The sequence below is a fragment of the Opisthorchis viverrini genome (genome assembly GCF_000715545.1).
Source record: "Opisthorchis viverrini unplaced genomic scaffold opera_v5_42, whole genome shotgun sequence".
Taxonomy (NCBI): domain Eukaryota; kingdom Metazoa; phylum Platyhelminthes; class Trematoda; order Opisthorchiida; family Opisthorchiidae; genus Opisthorchis; species Opisthorchis viverrini.
In genome coordinates, this window is record NW_008751698.1 from 1,311,744 (window position 1) to 1,333,557 (window position 21,814).

A 21,814-nucleotide genomic window follows, 5' to 3' on the forward strand; every position below is an offset into this window, starting at 1 on the left:
ATATATATATATATATATATATATATATATATATATATATACGAAAGCAGTGGAAGTGCCAGTTACGCAGAGAAACAGTTGCACCTCACTCTCCCTTCGTATTGACAGAACTCCCTACAACTTTCCCCTACTTTATCAGGCTGTGCGTAGCCTTGTGTTATTACGTCAGTTTCAATTTGGGGTCACCCGTTGCTAAGCTTCCGTCCGTTTAAGCGCCGTTTCCTTCGGAGGAACTCGAGTGGGTGCCAGAACAACTATCCATCCTTACGAAGCTCGCTTACTCCAGTCAGTGTGGAGAAAGTCAACCTTATTGTCTCGAAATCTGGCTCATCCTCGACACTTGTTTCTCACTAGAGCTTTCATATGCGCCGGTTTAGCTGGTTCTACGGTGCTACTATGCCCTCGACTGTTCCTGATTGAACAGTGACACTAACCGGGCCATTGGTGACCGCACTTGAACTTTGTCTGGCCATACAACGCACAGAAACTAGCCAATTTTAGCTTCTAATTCGGATGCAGATTACCGAGCACACTTTCACAAAAGCGAACCAAGTACAGTTTGAGACAACATCGAACTTACTGACCAACTACAAGTAGTATTATTTTGTTTACGGTATAGCTCCCACGTAAAGTTTGCCGGAACAAATCTATTGCATTTGTGCAGTGCAAGTGTGCACACGCAATCGGATGAAGAAAATGAGCGTCACCACTCGTAACCATGGTCACGTAATGCGTACAAAACGGTTAGTTACCGTCTATTTCAACTGACGGTTCGAACCGCCAACACGCCGCCAGTGAAATTCAGACGTTCAAATGGGATTTCGTCCTGTCAGTTGAACCAGTCTATTCCGAGAAGTACGGTGCAGCTGTTTCATCCCTATTGAAAATTATCAGCAGTGCGCATCTCACGAAAATCAGAGGATTTTGAACTCACAACCATCCGCCCAGTGGTTGATCAATTAACCGTTCAACCACGAGTGGCTGAACAGCCGTGTGATTAGCTCTGGGTGATCTATGCTGTCTATGAGGCTGTGGAGACTCACAGCACCGTTGGTTTTATTCTGTTCGAAACTGTTCGGATAAGCGAATTCCCCACATTTTTATCAGTCGCAGTTCGAACCTGAACAGCAAAATACTCGGATAAACAGCCTTAGGTTATCGTTTTAGACTTTGAATTAATATCCCTAGATCTTTGGGAACGTGCGACGCGATATTTACTCAATTCAGTATGCGTATGCATTAATTCAATTCGTTAGGTGATCGTCTCACACAAGTTCACTCTTGCGGACGGATGCACGGATCCAAATTCAGGATGAAATACTACACTTCCTGCTCGAGAAGAATAACTAATTCATGCTCTGCCAATCGCCTACCAGAAAGTGGTATTATGACAACCAACAAGACTAAACTAATCTGTCGTAAAATTTTTACACTTGCAGCGCACCTTGCTGCAGCATTCGCCTATTCGCAGCCAATTCGGACGCATCAACGTGGAACTCATTGGCTAATGAGCAACACGTAGTGTTCTAGTAGAGTAATAAATACTTGCAGTCCAGACATGCATCCAGTGAGCAGAAATATCTATCAATATTATCTGGACTTTGAAAGCAGTTTATCGTCGGTTCCCCTCGAAGGGCTACTTGATGCCAACTTCCTCCATCCGACATCACCATAAGGAATACAAAGGAATGGCCTGATTTGCCAAAAGGCCAATCGCATTCTACATATTCTTCTTGAATTTCAGTGGAATCGTACAATATCCGAACTCAGTACCAATGTTTATTTCAACAATTACCTTCTGAGTGCGGCACGAATGTCATTCGTCCTCGTTATAATCGGCTCCTTCTATATGAGCAAAAGTGTGGAGGGTGCTGGTATAACGAATTTGACCAAGTGGCAGATCCTTCTTCCAAACTACCAATAAACTTTCCCCTTCAGAAATGGGAAACGCGTATCCGACTACTGAATCTACAAGCAAGAAGGTGGTTATCAACAGACGGGTAACGTTTAACTCACTAGACTTTTTTAGGACTTTGTTACTAGTTTTCTTGGTTTTCAGCAACCTGGTAACGATGATTCTTACTCCGAATGTGATGCAGTCGGTCGTTGGCCTGCTCGCAGAGACATTGCCAGTTTGCAGTCATGTGGACGACTCCACCTCTCTTGTTTGCATTTGTATGTCAGTCGAAAACGGCTCAGTTCTCGAACATAAACAGTTAATTGTGATTCCCGTTCTCTGGTTGCTTGTCGGTCAACTTTTGATCCCTTCTGTGTTGTGGTACGTTGTGGTTTGAGTCCCTTACGTATGCTTTGGCTGGTGTTGTCAACTTTGTTGGAACGCACCATGACATTGACCACTTCCCCCTTAGTGTGTTCGGACTGCAGAACGGTTATCTTAGTCGTATGTCTTGCTCTATCCCAGTCGCCAGCTCAGTGTTAACCGATTCCGTGGGTGTGGTATCGTCCAAACTTCTGATGAAGCTTGATGAAATCATCCGCGGGAGATTGTCTTTTGCCGTGTCAAAACAATCCGAACAGTATAAGCAAGAGTGGCGCTAAAAATAAGCTGTGGTCGCTGGACTGACACCGTCCCATGCAATTTTACACAACTGTATGGAACAGCAAAACTCTATTTCTATTGTTTTGGTAATAGCCAGACCGTATGGCTTTCCTTGGGACAGTCTTTTAAAACAGCAGTTACAATGGGTTATAACACAATTATCCAGTGACAGAACTGACACGGTCGTATTGGCACTCTATGGTGGTATTGGACAAAAAGAGTGATAGCTCGTAGCTCGGATTCTGTGCAACGGCAATTTCATGTCCGTTAGCCTTCCCCATGTCGGTGTGAAGGTGGAATAATAACTCAAAGCTTCTTCGGCAGCCCGACACAGCAGGTATAGCTCTGATTCAATTACCCAAAGAGAAGTTTTTTACGATGTTAATGGTGGGAAATAATTATCTTTCCATCCAAATTGCAGACTAGACTGATTGTATTACGCATTTTCAGTTTGTTCCAAACCCTAAAGAGGTTTTTTACAGTGAATGAAAATGGCGTCACCAGCTGGCTCATTTGTACGGTGCCGTTTCATCTCTGTTGTGGACTTAGGTTCTAGTGCTAAGCTTGGTTGTTGAATCCATCAAAGCTTCTATATCACTTCAGTCATCCTACTTCTCCCGAAAGTTGGCCATTTCGAAGGAAATTTTGTGACATTACTTTTAGATATGCAAACAGTTGCTGTTGTTTTTAAAGTTTTTATTGATCTTAAAATCCCTAACAAGTGTCAGAAAATGGCTATTCATGTTGTCAAAAAACTGAGTTCTACCTTTTCTCTCAAGGTCGCGGGTGAAGCGTGCAATGCATGCAATAACCTACTTTTATATCACAGGATACCATCCTCCTTATCGCTCAGCCTTCAGCAGTCTGGAACAGGCACTTTGTTTGCCGTAGAACTTCGTCTGGCGTAAAAACAGGTCTCACACCCTTACTCAAAAGCAACTGACTCGCGCACGCCTTTTGACGTTAAAGACACCATGATGGTTACCGCGAGACAACACAGCAGCTGATCATACTATCTAAATGTGCCTCAGTCCATGAAATATGCAGCCGCGTGGACATCTCTTTGAACCATATCATTGTTCACTTTTACGATGCGCTTACTGTACTCATTGAATTCCCAGGATTTGGTTGCGCATGTAGAGTCACATGAAAGATATCGTGTTTCAAAGCTATGCTTGAAGAACAGATGGCCAAAGACAGCGGATCGTTGGTCGTGTTCCCTTAATAGCACCGCACCGTCAGAATGTGTAATTGTCCGATTGCATATGAGTATTTATGGCGAGCGACCAATCGACGGTAATTTCTGGACAGTGAGACGAAACCCTCGCTGACGGTCGCAAAGTGTAAATTACTTCTTGGACACCTTGAGCATGTTTGATGTATTCAGTAGTACAACTGATGGGTTGTTAACATTCTTCAACCTTTCGTCAGTCATCCATGCAAAACATTTAGCGATTCTGCACATGGTAGTGACAGCCAGAAATGTGTGAAAAAGACACTAAAAAGAGCAAGGGGGTTGACTGCCAAAAAAGAGCGATGTTTCAAGTCACTACCATGAGCTTAGGTAGAGCTGTCTCAGCCTAATAATCGTTGCCTTACTGAATGCTAGCACTCAAGTTGTTTGGTTGAATGTCATCAAGTTCCTTTTTATTGCTTTCACCATGTACAGAGACCATAAATGCGTGCTTTACGTAGACAATTGGCGAATTCTGAAGAGATTTCAACACCTCAACAGTAGTGCATCCTCTTGCTTCTGATAGAAACTGATAGTTTGTTGCTGAAATTTTTCACGTATTTCTTTTCGACAAGACCGGCCGATTCCAGTGTTGAGTTGGGGTGCAAAAAGATAGGAGGTTAAAGACGCGGGGCACGGAAGCATATAGTATTATGTGAACACAGGTAGACGGATCGACAATCCGTAAATAATGGCCTAAGATTAAAACAGATGACAGACACCATTCAGGAAACCGAATCACAGTTATGTTACCGACACTTCAACTAAGACAATTCTCACGTTGGACCGTTTGGTTACAACCATGCCTGCTAAATAAGCTGTTTCATCTCCAGCCTGTTGTAGAATCCACTGTCAGAGACTCGAACACGTCCCTAGTTCTCAGCCTCGAACATTTCGGCACGCTACAAAAAATCGGTTCATCTTCGATCACTGCAAACGCTTGCGATAAAATCGCCTGCCTGCTCAGCATGTAACTGGATTATGGAAAATGTTTCAGCCGATTTTGCCTTACTTTCAAAGGGCTTCATTTGTAAGTCAGGTCAGCAGATAATACGGTTAATGGGGGAGTGTTACGTCGTCGATATTTCAACGAAGCATTAAAAACGTCGTAGACGATGTGATGCAGTTCTGAGATTGCTTGTGCATCGGTCGCATTTACACAGTCAAGGAAACGGTTCAGCTCTCGGACTGATCAAAGCTCGCCTCTATTATCGACACCAATGAGTTAACGGTAACGCTACTGCCACTCAACAACCATAGCGTCGATTTTGGCCTCTACGTCTGTCGTAGTAAACAAAAGTTTTTCACACATTACACATTATACTATATATACATACACACCAGTGTATATTATGTATCACATTATATCACACAATAATGCATTATTCTACATTGTATTACTGCTTCAGTACTACTCAGAGAATTTCTAAGTTATCCTAAAACCAGTAAGATGTGAGACTATTTTTCAAACAGGGTTAAGAAAAAGGATTCGAAATACTTTTGGGTATCAGTTAAAAAACGATTATACATGCCCCTAATCCTACAATTCCTTCAATACTGATTCTATTAGCGTTTTACTGTTGGTATCCTGAGCTGGTCCTGGTGATCTCTGAACAACGCTAAGCTGCAGTTGAAATTCCGTCCAATAGGTAATCGCACAATATGATAACAAGAGTCGTCAAGAGAAATTTGATTACATGGAGTGCCCTACACAAATTTTATGATTCTTACAATTTTTGCAGATACTAATCAAGCGAACATGATTCACATAATGACTTTTTTAAGTAAGAGGCAGATTGCTTAAATTCTAGTAAAGGATACTTTCCTGCACGTCTAACGCTTTCACTGATGCTTCCCTTCGAATCATGAAACTAATCATAGTTGTTCCTCGTTTTTGTGATATGTTGACGACATCGACCATTGCCAAAAAACATGCTGTAAGTATTTTCGGGAGTTGCAGAATGTGCATTCGCACCTTCTTCTGTATTGGTATAATTATTCTAATGAATTCACACCAAAGTGAGGAGGCACTGGAGTCGAAATTTGCTCTTATTAGAATTCATCGGTAGCGCATATCCTTGGTCGTAGCGGAATTCGAACCCCCAAAAGTGCTGTACTCCTTATAAAACAACCCCTCTACCATCTAATTCAATGTCCACTGTCCACCCTTGCATTTATTTTTTGGTGAAACTGAGGAAAGAATATCGTGCATCCAATGTAACGGCTGTTAATTTAGCAGCAATCACGTGTTCCGCTCCGCTGTATCCAAAATCGATAAGTTGTCGGTTGTAAAATTCAGCATGCCTACAGTTGAGTGTTGCCTTACATCAGGCTCATCTGATTAAATTCATTTCGTGCACAACCGCGAAATCCGCGTCTCCGAATGTGGTACCTCCAAAGTTGAACTGTGTGAACACCAATAGTATCGAATCAAGTATTTCTACTCGTCACATGCGTAGAAATTGCATGTCTAACCTAAACATCTATCGAGCCTTAGACATTTTGCGTTGCGCAACCTTTTTCGAGCGAACAAACAGTAGCCGCATTTTTAACCTCATAATATCTCTTAAACGCTTAGGTAACGTCCCGATACTTGGATGAGATTTTTGGCCCACCCGAACTTCTTTACCAGTTCTAGTCCTCTCCAGCCATGCACTGCAATTTTTAATTCACTCACGTTTTCTGTGTGGATATCGCACGAAAGCTGACAGAGTAAGCGTCGGTTCACAGTATAGATACTTATGTTCGGAAGATTCACGTAGGATTTGTCAAGTTGTAACTGGCCATAAATTAGAACCGATACTTGGATGAGATTTTTGGCCCACCCGAACTTCTTTACCAGTTCTAGTCCTCTCCAGCCATGCACTGCAATTTTTAATTCACTCACGTTTTCTATGTGGATATCGCACGAAAGCTGACAGAGTAAGCGTCGGTTCACAGTATAGATACTTATGTTCGGAAGATTCACGTAGGATTTGTCAAGTTGTAACTGGCCATAAATTAGAAGAGGAGCCGTAGGCGCTTGGTAACAAGCATAGACTTGAGTGCCGCACAGAGGCCGGGTTTTAGTACGAATACAGCTGTCCATAATTTCCAGCAGAAATCGACAGGATAATCAATGTAAAGCGCGAGCATAACGTATTAATTGTTCGAGTGATTTCCCAACCATGGTAGTTCGGGAAAATTGGCATCATTTCCTACTTCCGCCACTTGCATTGGACTCTTTTATTTCCTTTTGACGGAACACAAACTCACCATTGCGCCCAACTACCTGAATGCCACGCATTTGAATGTGGAATCATTGAGAGTTGTGCTGGTGCGCACCAACTTGTGCCAAGACGGTCGAATAAAACAATTCAAAATGCTTGAAAAGTTCAACCATCAGTAGAAGCGATTATATGGCTAATCAGTGGTCAGAATAGAAACCACAGGCGAGTGACCTTAAATCAACAGCATGATGGCTGGATTTGAGGGTAAACTTGTACCTGAAATTTTCAGGACGCGTGGGAACGGTGCATTGGGCACAACAGGGCAGTAAATGCGATTGATCGGCTTGAGTAGGACAGTGTGATATCACGTGATTTTGCATTCAAGCTTCAGCTTGACTATCCTTTCTCCATCTGAAGGAAACCCTGAAAATCTCTTGAAGTTGAGGACACCACACTCTCCAGGTCTTGATAATTGGCAGTCTTGGAATATCACCAGGCTGTCTATATCCGGCTCTGATTGCATCGTCACTGGGTTTTTGGTAGGGCAAGGCGAGAACGCCGGCCTTTAGGTGAGTGCTTGTGTGAACATGAATAGACGAAGGACATTGATTCGGTTACAAAGATAGCAAAAACACGGTAAATAAGACCGCAACGTGCTAGGTTGGTCTAGCTGGAATATGACCTGAAGGTACGCGTCAGCACATGCGTGGCTGCATGTGTGTGTAGTCACCCTTTTCCTGCTGGAAGTTACTAGTAATATGGTTTCTTTGAAGGGTTCAAAATCAGACGACTGATGGGTGATCGAGTTCGCTTGGAGTGTCGTGGTTGAATTAATGGATGTTCATTTGGCAACTTTTATTTCATACTGCCTTGTATTTGCACTGTTGACAACTCAAACATGATCAATAGGGCACCCAAGGGCCGTTTATATTGATCGTTGGCCCTGTCGCCTGCACTTGATAGAAGTAGTCCGGTATGATTGATATTCTGCGCCCCTGTATTGTCCGCTACGTTAACCTCGTAGGTCGAATTTTCTTCCAGGTATCCAACTCCTATTTCCAGGGAACGTCAACACATCAAACTGTTAATCTGCTCTCCGGTGGTTAGCCTTCGTCTTTGGCCAGGTGATAGAACCATCAAGTATTTGGAGACGCTTAGTTCGTACACACATGACTGCCATCCTCTCCCCAAACAGGTTCGTGCGGTATATTTGAGATCCGCAAAGAGAGATAGATTCACGCCTCTAGTACATCTCTACAAATTCCAAGCCTTATGTATTCTCTTACGTTTGTTTAGCAGGGGTAGCAACTGGCGACTAAATTTCATAGCATAGAGATGGAAAGCAATGCCACCAGGACTAGAATACTTAGAGATTACACTGATCACTTCTCCGGGTATTGGGTTATTCAAGAAGTTCACCCAGTTTTCAGACGCAGGAATTCACAGTGAAACTACCTGACAGTCTTCCCTATTTTTGAAAGACCTTATTTGTCCGCATACCTAAATTTTCATTCAGGTTTAGATTAAAATACTTAATCTATCAGTCGAAAAGATACCCAGAAGCTAAAACTTTCATGAAGCCTGGTTACTGTCGGGATAACCGGACTGAGGCAATAGTCGGTATCAACTACCACACTACCGGTTACGTCAACTTGGAAAGTTTTTTAAAAATTTTCAAACTGTTCTGAGACGATGAATTCTCGACCGTTTCCAAACGTTTTCCGACTGATCCAATGTTGAATACTTTCTTTCAAGAAAAGTAACCTGAATAGGGCAGCATGAAAAATGACGCTGCGTGATGGATTCACTTCGTACGTTCTCTTCCACCGCAAAAGACGCAGAGCAATAAGACTGGTATAATACAGTGCATCCTGTATTAAACCAACGTGAACATTGAATAAAGCCAAGGCAGACTCAGAGTCATCCTAAGGACTTTCTCAGTTCAGATGACCAACGTAAAACGATTAGTCAATACGGTCTAGAAGAGTATCAATTTCTGTGGCAGTTTAACTCATCACTACATGGAGCGATGAACTGGACTGAACTCTTTGTTAGTAGAGTACCTGGCGATCGATGATTCTACCTTGGATCCGAACAGACATCATACAGAGTATTTCGGCAGGTGCTACTTTGGTCACATTTCCGCCGATTTACGTACGACTGCAGCTGCAGATTAACTGGTAGATACGATGACTCGTAAACAAAACAGAGGTTAACATTTTAGACTGATGGAAATGGCCCAGGTCGTCTGTATTCCTTTGCCCACAGTTATGCTGCATTAATTTTAGCGCGTAGGAATATGTCGAGTGTCCATGATAGGTAGCTATTCAACCACAATATATATCATTGAGCTACTCCTGGGCGAACAGTCACGTGTTCAAACTACTAACCGGGAGGTTGCGGGTTTGAGACTCCGGAGTTTCCTGAGATGGGAATTGCTGATGATTCGAACAAAGGACGCAATAGCTGTAATATTGCTTCTCAGTTTTCCGCGCAGATAGGGTTCTATATTAAAAGACAAAACTTTCAGTAGAATCTTAGAGCCATTTACCTTCCGCCGGGGCGCAAGCCTTCTGGCTTCATAGAATAACAATAATAATAATGGTGCTAATAATAATAATAATAATAATAATAATAATAATGACTGAACAATTAACGAATAGACCAAAACGACCAGTTGATGAGGTTGTTAGTCCTACTTAGCTTGTGTCGAACTGGCTACAAATCACCGCTGAACTGAGATACCAGCTTGATAACCTCATGATTTTTTTACTCAAAGCCTGAAAACTCCTCTCAAGTATGCCGTGGTCTTTCGCCAACAATCTATAAAATTAGTACAGCTCACAAACAACTATGCTTCGACACAGTTACATTAGAAATGGTACTGTCAGTAAACTATATACTAACCAAGCTTAGGGTAATCAGGCTAACCAGATCCTGGTATTGAGCAGCTTTGTGATTTGTGGATGGATGCTAAACATGGCAGACAAGGAGTTACTTTGTTTCGTTATTCAAGAACCATTGAAATCCTGCCATTTGCGTATGCAGTCTTGAGCGGTTATTCAAAACAACCAACTCCCCTGAAAAACTGAATGAAGGCTTTGACCATGAGGGGGTGCTCGTACGAGGAGATTGATAAATTTCTTCTCTTTTCTGGTTGTCATCAAAAGTTAGCTACTCTGTAAACACCCAGATAATTTTCTTTTCTGGTTGTCATCAAAAGTTAGCTACTCTGTAAACACCCAGGGCCAACTGACTGTCATTTTGAGCATGAACAGATTCGTTCCGAGCAAATCTATACAGTACTAGTACCAGAGAGTGAAATTTGTCTCAAAATCCATATGCTCATCAGTTTATTCTGCGTAAACTGAACTTCAGGACATGTCGTATAGTGGATGACGGAAATCAATGTTATTTATCCATGAATAGGAAAAGGGTATCGGTTGCATCATGTGCTCCTCACTTATATTGAATTAAAACATCCGGCTGAACTGCAAATACTTAGCTCACCGACGTTCATCCAGTGGACATCTCATTCTCCCGATGAGTTGATCAATATAATGTTGGTTGTTATCGCTGATCATTACAAAGCGTCTTCCTCGTGCATCACTGCATTCGTTTTTCTGTAACCGTAGAAGCACAGACGACCACTGTATCGAAATCAGCAGCCCAAATATTTTCACGCCCACTGGAGTAGAATAGATAGACAGACGTTTGCAGAGAATAAGAATCGGTCTCACTGCTCCAAGAGAAGGTTGGTGCTTGCGATCCTCCGGTCCCTACGGAATACGGAGAACAAATGATGCATCACTAGTTTCACCGTAAATGCACTCCAACACAGATAACAGCAGTCTGTAGCAGGCGGTCAGGATCGACCGCATGATAGTCCTTAGGCTCTAAGTATCCGGGATGGTACAGTGTCTTAACGGTACATTTCAATTCCGACATAAGGCTTGAAACAACCTAATTCATAAATTCACTGGATGGTGATATACTAACGAGAACAGACTGAAAATTACGGTTAGTCATGAGGTGTGTACAGTCAAACCGGGCCGCACAACTGCTGCACACTCAAAAAGCTCCGGTAGATAACATTCTCGCACGACAAACAAAAACCACTAGAATTTCGCATAGCTGTCGATTTTATTCCACTGGCTGGTTGACAAATAGGCTGCTCTTTCTGATTCCCATGTGTGCTGATCAGCTGGTTTCGGTCACGTGCGCCTTACAGTCACCTGATAATTTTTCCAAGGTCAACCAGACATTAATCCTATTGGTTCAAAACGATGTCCTTAAATCAGGTCCTCTTGGTCTTTATACGTGCTTGTCCATTGTTCTCTCTGACGATGTTCACAATTTGCTATTGCCTGGTTGTCGTTTTAGTTTAAGGGCAATTGAAAGGCTCTTATATCACCGAAAATTTGTCCTTATAGTGGTTGAGAAAGTAGGAGAGGGACTAAAAGTCGCTCGGGCACGTGAGGACAACGTATACAACGAGAAGTATGTAAGTCAACTCAGAAGGACATTGAAAAGTGGAATTATCTGGAGGTCATCAATGAAGGCCAGTGCCCAGAAGACTGGCGAGAGATTATTGCTAAAGTCACCTTTCGGGTCACTAGAAGTTGACTAATGAATGTACTTTTGTAATGCCTATTTGCATGCTTCAATCAGCTGAAGACAACAAGCAATTCCGCTGGGTGATAGTGTTAGGTAACAGTTAAAAATGACATCGACTGGTAACAGATGGGAATGTTAAAATAGACAGAGGATACATCCACCGTGCTCAACACCGTGAGTATTCTCCTGAGCTAAGAATTTCAAGAAATCTAAGATTGGCTTGAATTTGACCAAAAAAGCGAAAAATTCGTCTCTAGCCAAGTTGCGGTTTCGAAATCTATGGACAACTTCCAAGCTATGGAGGCTGAACTCGTCGAAGTGAGAAACAAAACTAGGTCCATCACAACTTTGGTTTTCCTCATAATAACAACCGTGGAAATAATCTGTATCAACTCCAAATGAAAAATCGTTTCATTTTATCAGTGCATGCTCGTAGTGATTTTACTTCATAAAATCTACCCTCTGACTATATTCATGCTACCAAGCGATGTAACTTTGAGTGAACCCCTAGATTTAGTTCACTCGTCTTTTAGGTCTGTTGTGATCATCTGTATTCATGCACATGTTTTGACTCCGTTTACCCGCAATGTGGCCTGGATCTCGAGCGTTTTCACTGTCTTGCGTACTTTTGTATACATGTGCCGTCAATTATCCGTCCAATCGGTCTATGGGATCATTGATGGGACAAAATAAGATGTATACACTCAAACTCCACCTAGATAGCCGCAACGTCATTCCAATCGAGAACAGCCAATCCACTGGACGTTCCACCGCATGGTATAGTCTCGAGCAGGCGACGCGCAACCTACGCTGAACGTGGTCCTGGCAACGACTGTCATGGTTGCGATTACCCGATGTCACGTGACTGGTCCAGAAGGGACGCATTCACATATCCGGTCTCCTAACATTCACTTTGTCAGCCGAGTGTGAGCAGCACTGTTTCTAGATGTAATTTGATGCATAAAATAAGAGTTACGAAAGAAACATTATTTTCATCGGATTCGGAAGATTACCATCACAATAGAAGCGCACAGCCACACTTTCGACTGACATCAAGGGGTCGATTTCTTCACGAAAAAGTGCATATTAAGGAATGGCAGAGGTTTGTGAACTTTTCCAGACCGTGCGTTTTTGCAAACTGGTGATATCTCCCCGGATGGTAAAGGAAAATTTAAAAATGAAAAGCTAAAATTGAGGGACAGATAACTGAGTGGTGGCTACACCTAGCCTACCAATCTTTCGACAGAACGCCACTGAGTGACTGTTTTTTCCACTCCATATCTGAAGACTGCCTCCAAATTTGTTTTCATAACTTCCATCCTATTTGTGGTGGAATTCCTCGCGGAATTTATGATAGCAGTGCAAACGAGCGAGGTTAATACCTCGGAAATTCCCCAAATGAGTGAAGTTCAACTCTAAGTCTTTCTGCAGTATCGTACAACAGCTCAGTTAGTCTAACTCCAATTTTCAGGCCCCTCGATCCAAGTATGTCTTCAAAACTATTAGCATTTTAACTAAGTAGGGTATAAAGGATATAATAGAATGGACAACGACTAGTGATTTTTCTATGTGAAATATATATCATCTTCATTTTGGCATTCATAAAATTGGAGTAGAACCATCCGAATAAAATGTGATGGGTTGAATCAGAAAGTCGCAACCGAACTCTTCAAAGTAGGCTTGAGAATACCGGTGGCTGGTTGAATCAAACCTAATATGAAAACGTCCGGTTTCACGAAGGGATATATTTCCGTGGAATGCTGCCTGATGGAGGATGCGGTATCATTATAGAGCTCTTCGTAAACCCCGATAAATCTGAATAGCTCTTTCTTCGCCTTACGTATCGGAAATGTCTATTTCTCCATCAACGTTGACGCCTATTTTGATGAATTTTGTTCTCTGACAAGATTATCCCTACTTCCATGAAGATGTGCTCCTCAGATGCTGTTCCCCATCATTTGGCTTTCGTCGATTCGGATTGCCTGAGACGCAAAAATACTTCTTTTCGACATCAGTGTTAATAATGCTTATGCTTTAGGGAAGAAAGCTTAGAAAGCATAAGTTTTGAAGCCAAGTATCCATCAAGCAACCTTTGGTTATTTTGTGTTGCTATTATTCGCGGGCTATTTCGCACAAGGGATAATACCGTTGGACTCCTGGACAACACTTACTATAGTTTGCGCCAAACTGGGGTTGGAATCAGGTGAACCAGAACAAAAGGGAAAAATCAATAACCTTTTATCCTTCATCACCAATCACCAAATGAATTGACATGAAATAGAGACAACTGGCAGTCATTCTCCTGGGACGGAGTAAACACGGAGAGGAGGAATTTGGTCACTCTCCGATGTGTCTGACGAGGGAAGATTTCGTGGACCCTACTAGGGAGCGGAAATTCTTCGGATTGGTTGGTGCTCTACGTTGTCCATAAAGAATATGTTGATATAAACATTAGCTTTATGCTCAGATGGTTTTCGCTCGACTGAACAAATCGCATAAATGAGAGCACCTGTCACTGCATTGGTCGTCAGCTTATCGCTTGTTGGTGCCCTGTTAGCACAAATGATGGCACTTCATGATAACTAGTATTGCACGACTAACCTCGAAGTACCGCGCTTCGGGGGATTTTACCACACTTACCAGCAGTGGGGGATTTTTTGTCCAATATGCCGTTACGATAATCTTTGTTCGTTGTCTTTTTAATGCATGAGCCCAAACTCTACTCAAATGGTCCTCCAGGTCAAAAGTTTTCACTAGAAAACGATTTATTAGTGTGCAGAAATTGCGCTTTTCGTAGTGATCTTTTGCTATTCATGCTATAATCCACACAAGATCACAGCATGCGTTTACATATCACGACTGATCTGAATTTAACCAGGCCAGAAGACTCGAGTAGCTACTGTAGATTGTTATCCTCTGATAAATATACTCGACGATTTGCCCATCAAACTAAGTACTAGGTAGCTTTCTTCTGCTAACTTGTCTCTATCAAACGTGCTTCAACCCCAACGAATCCACTGATCAAATCAAAAGAGAACACAAATGCGTATGAGCATTTAAAATGTTTTTGCGTTCAATCTTTTCGCAATGACAATACAGTTTTGATCGTGAAAAGCAACGTCTATGAGAAAATTCCTCTAGCGAAGGGAAGGAGCAACGCAGTGTTATAACATTCCAGGTTTTCTTGGTTCGGAATAAAAACAAGCCGTTAGATGCAGACTGAAAGAATGGATCAAATTAAACATTTTGAGTGGAGAAGCACCGTTGTATTGTTCAGGGTTGGACTGCTAATGTAGGACAAGTCAGTTGAAGGGCGACGAATTCCTAGGGCATCGGGGAGATTAGGGAGGTCGCAGCAGATGTGTTCAGGGTAGGGTAGGGTGATCACGGGGTGTCCCGACGATGCAGATTTTGCACCTGATGGAGAAGTTGACACGCTGCTTAGTATTTGCACCAACGAGATGGCAAGCTGCGGCACTCGGTTTGTAGGGAGGGGGGTGGTATATTTTTATCATTGTTCGAAGGAACCGAATTTGAATGGATTAGAGGTCCCGAAATTCTTCAAGTTTATTTAAGGAGTAGAAGATATCTTCCCGTTTGTTTCGTTTCATGTTAGAATGCTTCTTCTCTTTAAATCTTGGTTTCAATCATATTTAAATTATAAAAAATGGCGGGAAAACTGCTTGGAAAGTTTGAAGTGAGCTTGTTCCACGAGGTCGATCGACTGGGCAATTGTTCGGGTGTTCAAGTCAATGACTGATCCTTTAAAATAATTCAAAGCCCCGTGGACAGCTTGAGTTGGAGAAAAAGTGGAAAGGGGGCTTGATGTAGATCAGAAAGGTAGGTGCGGATATTTCCTTCAGCAGGTCAGTGCGGCAGTCACAATGGTCCTAGACTGGCTCTCGGGATGCTCGACCATTCAGTAAACTCTGGGCGCGCGAACTAGTGCGAGATGAGCCTCTCGAGCTGAGTTCATTCCTGGAGAAGAGCATATAAAAATAATCAGTGGAAAAACACCATGCCCTTTCGATAAAAGTAGGATGAACCCTTTACTCTAAACAGCGGTCACTCCTATTCTCTCCTTTTCCAATCAACTAAGCTAAAAGAACCAGCCGAATAGAATAAAGAATGACTATTAGAGCATAGTTCGTTTTTTCTTATGAGCTCACTTTCTCTAGGGAGCGAATAGGAAAGTACACCCACAGCATTCTCGCTCTTCAGAGGCGAGTCATACTTAGGCGCCCTTGTGGGCAAAAAAGTTCAAATAGCAAATTACAGCTTCGAGTACCGAAAGTTCTCACTCTAAGTAAAGCGACTAAGCATGTTGAACAATAATTATCCAAATGAAAATATAAATTTGAGCTAGTTTTGTTTCGCGAAGTATGTACTGAGCTCTCCAAGTACGTAAATCCATAAAAGAGACGCCTCAGAAAAAATGTTACTCACTTGGGGAGTTCAAATTTGTTCCCCATCAGTCAAACGCAATCCTCCCGATAAAGAGCTGTTTCCCGGAAAAGACGAATGCATCCTCTTACCGTGTTGCCCCCTGCTGACCTGGGTTATTTCCGTTTGGAATTCAACACAAAAATCCTCGCACGGAGCAAGGGTTTATTTTGCCTCTTCCGGTAGAGGACCAGTCTATAGGGGTTTTACACCAAATCTTAGCAGACTGGGAATGCCAGACTTTGGAGGGCTGCCTCTTTAAAAAAAACTACCCTGTTGTAACGGTTGATGTGCCTCAGTTATCCACTGAGTTATACTGGGAGCGGCCATGCGACACTCGCAGGGTCCCTCATACCAGATTGGTCAATAGTCAGACCAACACAGACTCCTGTCCCTCCAGTCGGAAGTTGGAACATGCATGGCGACTTGTTCCTTAAAAATGGTAATGCACTGGCATGGCTCGCCAAAACCCGTTGCATTGCGGTCAAGCTTTTGAGCAAATGGCTTTGGTTGAAGACAACAGTTGTCCTGCTGTCTAGGCCTGGGCGCTCTACCATTCAATCACAATGTATGAGAAAATGATAAAACAACAAATAATGAAAACTCAATAGACTGCCAGTATCGATCCAACGGCAATCGCTATACGTCCGCGAAACCCGGCACTGTGCTGTCAAAAACGTTTCGTACGAACGCTGAGTCTGCCTTGGTCACGGGACACGAATCAACCGGCCAAGTCACCAAACGGCCATCTAGACTGTCTCACAGCACCCAACTAAATGCGACGTGGGGGCACAGACAACCAAACGTTCGTGTCTCCAAGTTTTTTTCTGTTTCACTAATTAATCCTCGCTGAGTATTTCATTTCTCGCTCCTATTTTAACTAGTAGATATGTACCGACCTGATAACGAGATCACGAAAACATTAGTGTTCGTCGCTGTGTTTTTGTTCAAACCACGAGGATATTTAAGCAATTACGGGAACTCAAAGGAAAAACTGAGCACTTTCATAGTGATCCTCACAACATACGAACAGAAGAACCCATTTGCGTGTTTGAGTGAACGAACAAGTCGGTGAATGAAACTTATGTGGCACAAAGCCAAATGATCCCGGACATAATTAAATGAACAGTGCGCTCACATATAACGAGATCCTCGAATTTTCATGTCAACGTCGACCCGGGTGCACATAGTGATAGGCTCCAATTCCTTCGGGGCACTCGCGTCTGAAGGTTCTAGTGTCAGTGTGTATCTACCCTCATCGTTGGTCATGACCTGATCAATTGTTAAAGAGAGTTCACCACTCTTGGTACGGGTGATTCTTCGGCGTCCGTCGTAAGTTAAAGTTCGGCCAGCTTTCGTCCAGGTTGCTGTAATCAGAAAATACAAAATTGCGTAAGTCTGGTTACAGTGAATTTCACCCATGGTTATTGTCAGGTACACAAAAATTTTTAACTCACTATTAGGTGTGACCAACGCCGAATTTACATCCAGCCTATCGAGAAATAATGTGATAATGTATTCCAACCAACTCCCCCAATAGCACTTCTTTGCCTAGTAGGCTTTTGTGCTGTTCACGAATTGACAACGTTTGTGAACAACTTTCCCATTCGTGTTTTACCCTGCTGAGTTCAATGACTATGTCCCGTGTCAATGTTTGGATGAATTCAAGTGTGCATTCCGTTCCATCCCGAAACGTCCGCAGTTCCGAATTCTTATTTCCAACCCAATTACCAAGGTGTCCACATTGCCACAAAGCCAAAGCGAAGCTTTCAGCACAATATGTCACATCTTAAGTGTGGATTTATACAGTAACTAGGCAGCAGATACAAGTGCATGATGGTAGCTTCAGGTAAATCAGTGAAAGCCACAAGAGGGTAGGTTGTCTTCGAAGGGGTCACACACACACACACACACTGGGCAACCTGGGGATCACAGCACTTTCTGACGGACAATCTGTATGTCATTTATCAGCTGGCATCCACCCATCAAACATACCATTATACTGCCTCGTTTTTGTGTACGGTACTCTCCAAAGACAGACTAACAAAAGGGAACGGGATATCAGGCTCCTCCGGGAGAATGGTTTCATGCTGAGGGGACAAGACACCAAATCGTGAGTAACGAAAAGTGCTGTTGTGTGCCCTTGAAAATGTAGCCTCCCGCAAGAATCATTGCTGTTGACATTTCCCATCATCAAATAATCCAATACAATTTGTCTCGACTGCTCAAACTTTGGCGGTTCATGAGGGAGGACGATAAGGTCGTTCGGAAAGACCTGAGGGGATAGTAACTGAAAATCTTAGAAACCACTGTCACGGAGGATCGGTCGAAGACGAAAGTACCCTAAAATGCTAAGTTGACTTACAATAAAAGCCCGTATACATTCTTCCAAAAGAAACGGTTGACAGCAAATCGTAACCTGGTGCTTGTCCCAAGGATGAACAGGCATCACTAATCGATTGAACCAGCTCAATAGATTTGGTTTATATATACAATATATATATATATATACATCGGTTTAATATGGTGATACGGAACCCGTCTGCTAATTGTGAATATTAACACGATTTACATTCACACAACCTGTAGAAACGAATCGGTGCCTTCGAGCAGTCCATTCAAGCTGGATTTTCACGCACTGTCCAAGCTTAGTTATTTGTCAAAACAACGCACACAAAAATCGGTTATTCGGTAATATATAGGGAAAGCCAAACTGAAGAAGTAATTACCTTCTCATGTGTGGGCGTTGTGATGAAGCATGACATAGACAGCCAGCAGAACTTACGTATGTAATGAATGTTTGAACTGACTAAACAGGTTAAGTTAAGGGTATCGCCTTCTTCGACTTGAATGTGGCTTGGCAGAGGACGTATGACGCTCAAATATCCATCGGGTTTCGGAGATATGGAGGACCCTTGCCGTCGAGTGGATATTTCATCCTCAGTCAATCGAGGGAGGGACGGGGGACGGTCTGTGCCAGGAGCGTACCTGCCCGAACCGACTGGGGGAAGAGAGCGACCACGGCCAAGAGGAAGACCCGTTCCCAGAGCATGACGATCTGTCGACCCTCGTCGTCCGATTGCTTCCACGTAGACAAACGCCGTGCAGCGCTCACGTCCGTAACGATTATGTGCTATGCACCGATAGAGGCCGGCGTCTGATAGCCGAGCCTTAGTGATGGTTAGGCAAGCATGACCAAGGCCATTGACACTTGGCACGATTCGTTGTGCGTCGATGCCGTCAGGCAATATTTCGAATCCATCCTTCTCCCTGTATTGAACGCGAGTTAATGAACACGGCTCATGAAGCGGGACGGATAATACAAACAAGCTGAGGGTGTCATCACACTTGTAACCTTTAGAGTAAGCGTAGGGGTTCTGATGAGAGAAAAACTTCACGAAAAGCGTATTATTTCGCTTATCATACGCCCTTGAAGGTAACCTGAACAAATGGAATGTACTGCGATACTATTTGGTCTGTGAAAACTGCTCTGAGCTTACACTTCTCTACTTGAACAACACTCATCGTTGTGTTCAAATTTGAGGTTCTCACTATCAATGTTATTCTTACTTATCTCCAGAAGCATTTTGACGGCAGTTCCTCTAAGGGGTGACCCTCCTCATTGTGTGAATCACCAGGCTAAAAGCGATGCAACTGGTAAGCAGATGCCAGGCACCTTTGAATTCTCTAGATTCTAAAAATTAAATACTCAGTCGACCCACAGAGCACAACTGGATGAATGCAACTTCCCCTGTTTGGAACTACATGTCATACCTTAAACGACAAATTGATATGGAAAAGGTTTTGGTACTTAACTGTTGCAAGCTAGAGCAATTACAATGACTCATTGTTACCATAGTTATTCTGCTTCATGCACGGGCCTTAGCGTAATCACCCAGATGACTTGAAGTGATTTTCATACTAATATATTTTTGAAAAATAATACCCCCCTGCTACATTGCATCCAGTCGTTTGTTCACGAGCCCGTCATGTGATAAGGTAACGATTGCCGCTGACCTGAACTTCTATTTTTATTTTTTTCCGGAATGAAAAATCAAAACTTGGATTTGAGTCTATCGTCTCAAATTCTCGGCTGTTGGGTAAAACTATCAAACAATACATTAAAAAAAATATAGAAAAAATATACGAGTAACTGGATTTAATAAAACTGTATGACAATAACTCGACAAATACACTCATTTGCATATCAAGTAGGTCTTCACGGGATACTCTATGGAGTCTCTCTCTTCAGCTGTATATGCTGCACAAAGGCCACCTCAATTTTGATTGGTACAATATTCGAGATATCGGAGTATATTTTCATAAAGAAAACTACTCACAGGGTTGGAGAAAACTCTTCGAGAAATTTGTTTCACTTTCCCGTGAGAACCCAGTCGATATGCAAATGAGCGTATTTGTCGAGATCTGCCTTACTTGGATTCAAGTAGTACACGAGGTTGACGGAAACTCGGAGACTTCGCCTACCTGATGAGCCCCAAAAAGCGCGAAACCGATCGTGGACTGTCGAAGAGTTTTCAGCAACCTTGTGAGTAGTTTCCTTTATGAAAGGTTTTCAAGTGGTTCACGATCAGTAGCCATTCATCAGGCACAAAGTTCAATGGAAAATAAGGGTGTTGTACAAGCTAAACGCGCTTCGCTTATTTCTCCGTTACCTCCTCCCTCGAAGACCGAATTATTAAATCACGTTCCTGCTCCCAGTAATGATGCTATAAACCTGTTACTGAGAACGGTACTAGTTTACGGTCGCAAGTAAAACCAGAAACTCCCTCTTTAGAGGGGAAAAAGCTTCTAGCTCCACCTGATTTCAGTAACACAAGACTAAAGGCTCACTCATAACATATCAGAGATGACTTATTAATATACAACTGTTTATGACAGTCTCTTTGGAAGTAGTCTTCCCCCAGAATTCTCAATATTCTTCTTCCACACCGCCAGAAAAACGCCGAAAATAGATGGGCTCAATGGGAAGGAATGCGCGCAATCGACAACATCAAGTTTCTCATCATATATTCTTGATGCAACCTCTAGTCGTTTGACACATCCATGATCTTGGGAGTGAAACGGACGCAAAATGTAGATCTGTCGCAGCCACTGGAGGCACCATGGCGTTCGCGGACCTGTCACAACTACCGTTGTGCTGAGCGAAAAGTCTGAAAGTTTTGAAACCGGTTGTGTAGGTGACTAACGTTTACTGGCCCCTGATTCGAAGGAAGTGTGGGCATTTGTGTGCAGCCTGCAGTTCGCACACATATTTAGTTATTCTGAAAATGTAACAGTCTTTCCAAAGCAGATCCATTCACCTAGTGAACATAAAAACTGGTATTTTCAACAAAATGACCTTTATATAATTCTGTGGTCTGCCTGTTGGGCTCGATTTCTGTGTACCCAGCACTATGTGGTCTGAAACCGAGTTCCAACCAAACGAATTAACGCGGGCAACCTATCACCTTTTTTCGTTCATCCAGACAGCGACGAATACCGTCCATATGGCCGGCCTACTCCGCTTTGTGTAACAGCACTTCACCATCGCTGCTATATATGTGCATGTTGTGCAGCATTTACTCTGAGAATATGGCAAAGTATGTCATGGGCCGGCTTAAGTCCCAGCGACACCAAATTAGTGTTCATGTTTCAAGACTGTTATCGGGCTCAATGAGAATGAAGGCAAGCGATCTGCCACACCTTCGCCTATTTCATATTTGACCTGTTTTGTTAAACTGACAGTCGGAC

General features: G+C 42.8%; 2 protein-coding genes across 2 annotated transcripts in view; one reads left to right on the plus strand and one right to left on the minus strand.

Moving 5' to 3' along the window:
- The window catches only part of T265_03094 (hypothetical protein), a gene marked incomplete at both ends in the record, with an annotated part of 29,391 nt that overhangs the window by 1,971 nt on the left and 5,606 nt on the right, over positions 1–21,814 (plus strand). The window contains 2 exons of the mRNA XM_009167499.1: positions 2,060–2,175; positions 21,550–21,663. Coding sequence (XP_009165763.1) covers positions 2,060–2,175; positions 21,550–21,663 — 230 coding nt within the window. The remainder of the gene's footprint in view (positions 1–2,059; positions 2,176–21,549; positions 21,664–21,814) is intronic.
- T265_03095 (hypothetical protein) overlaps positions 14,853–21,814 on the minus strand; it is a gene marked incomplete at both ends in the record, with an annotated part of 123,412 nt that continues 116,450 nt past the window's right edge. The window contains 2 exons of the mRNA XM_009167500.1: positions 14,853–15,037; positions 18,849–19,333. Coding sequence (XP_009165764.1) covers positions 14,853–15,037; positions 18,849–19,333 — 670 coding nt within the window. The remainder of the gene's footprint in view (positions 15,038–18,848; positions 19,334–21,814) is intronic.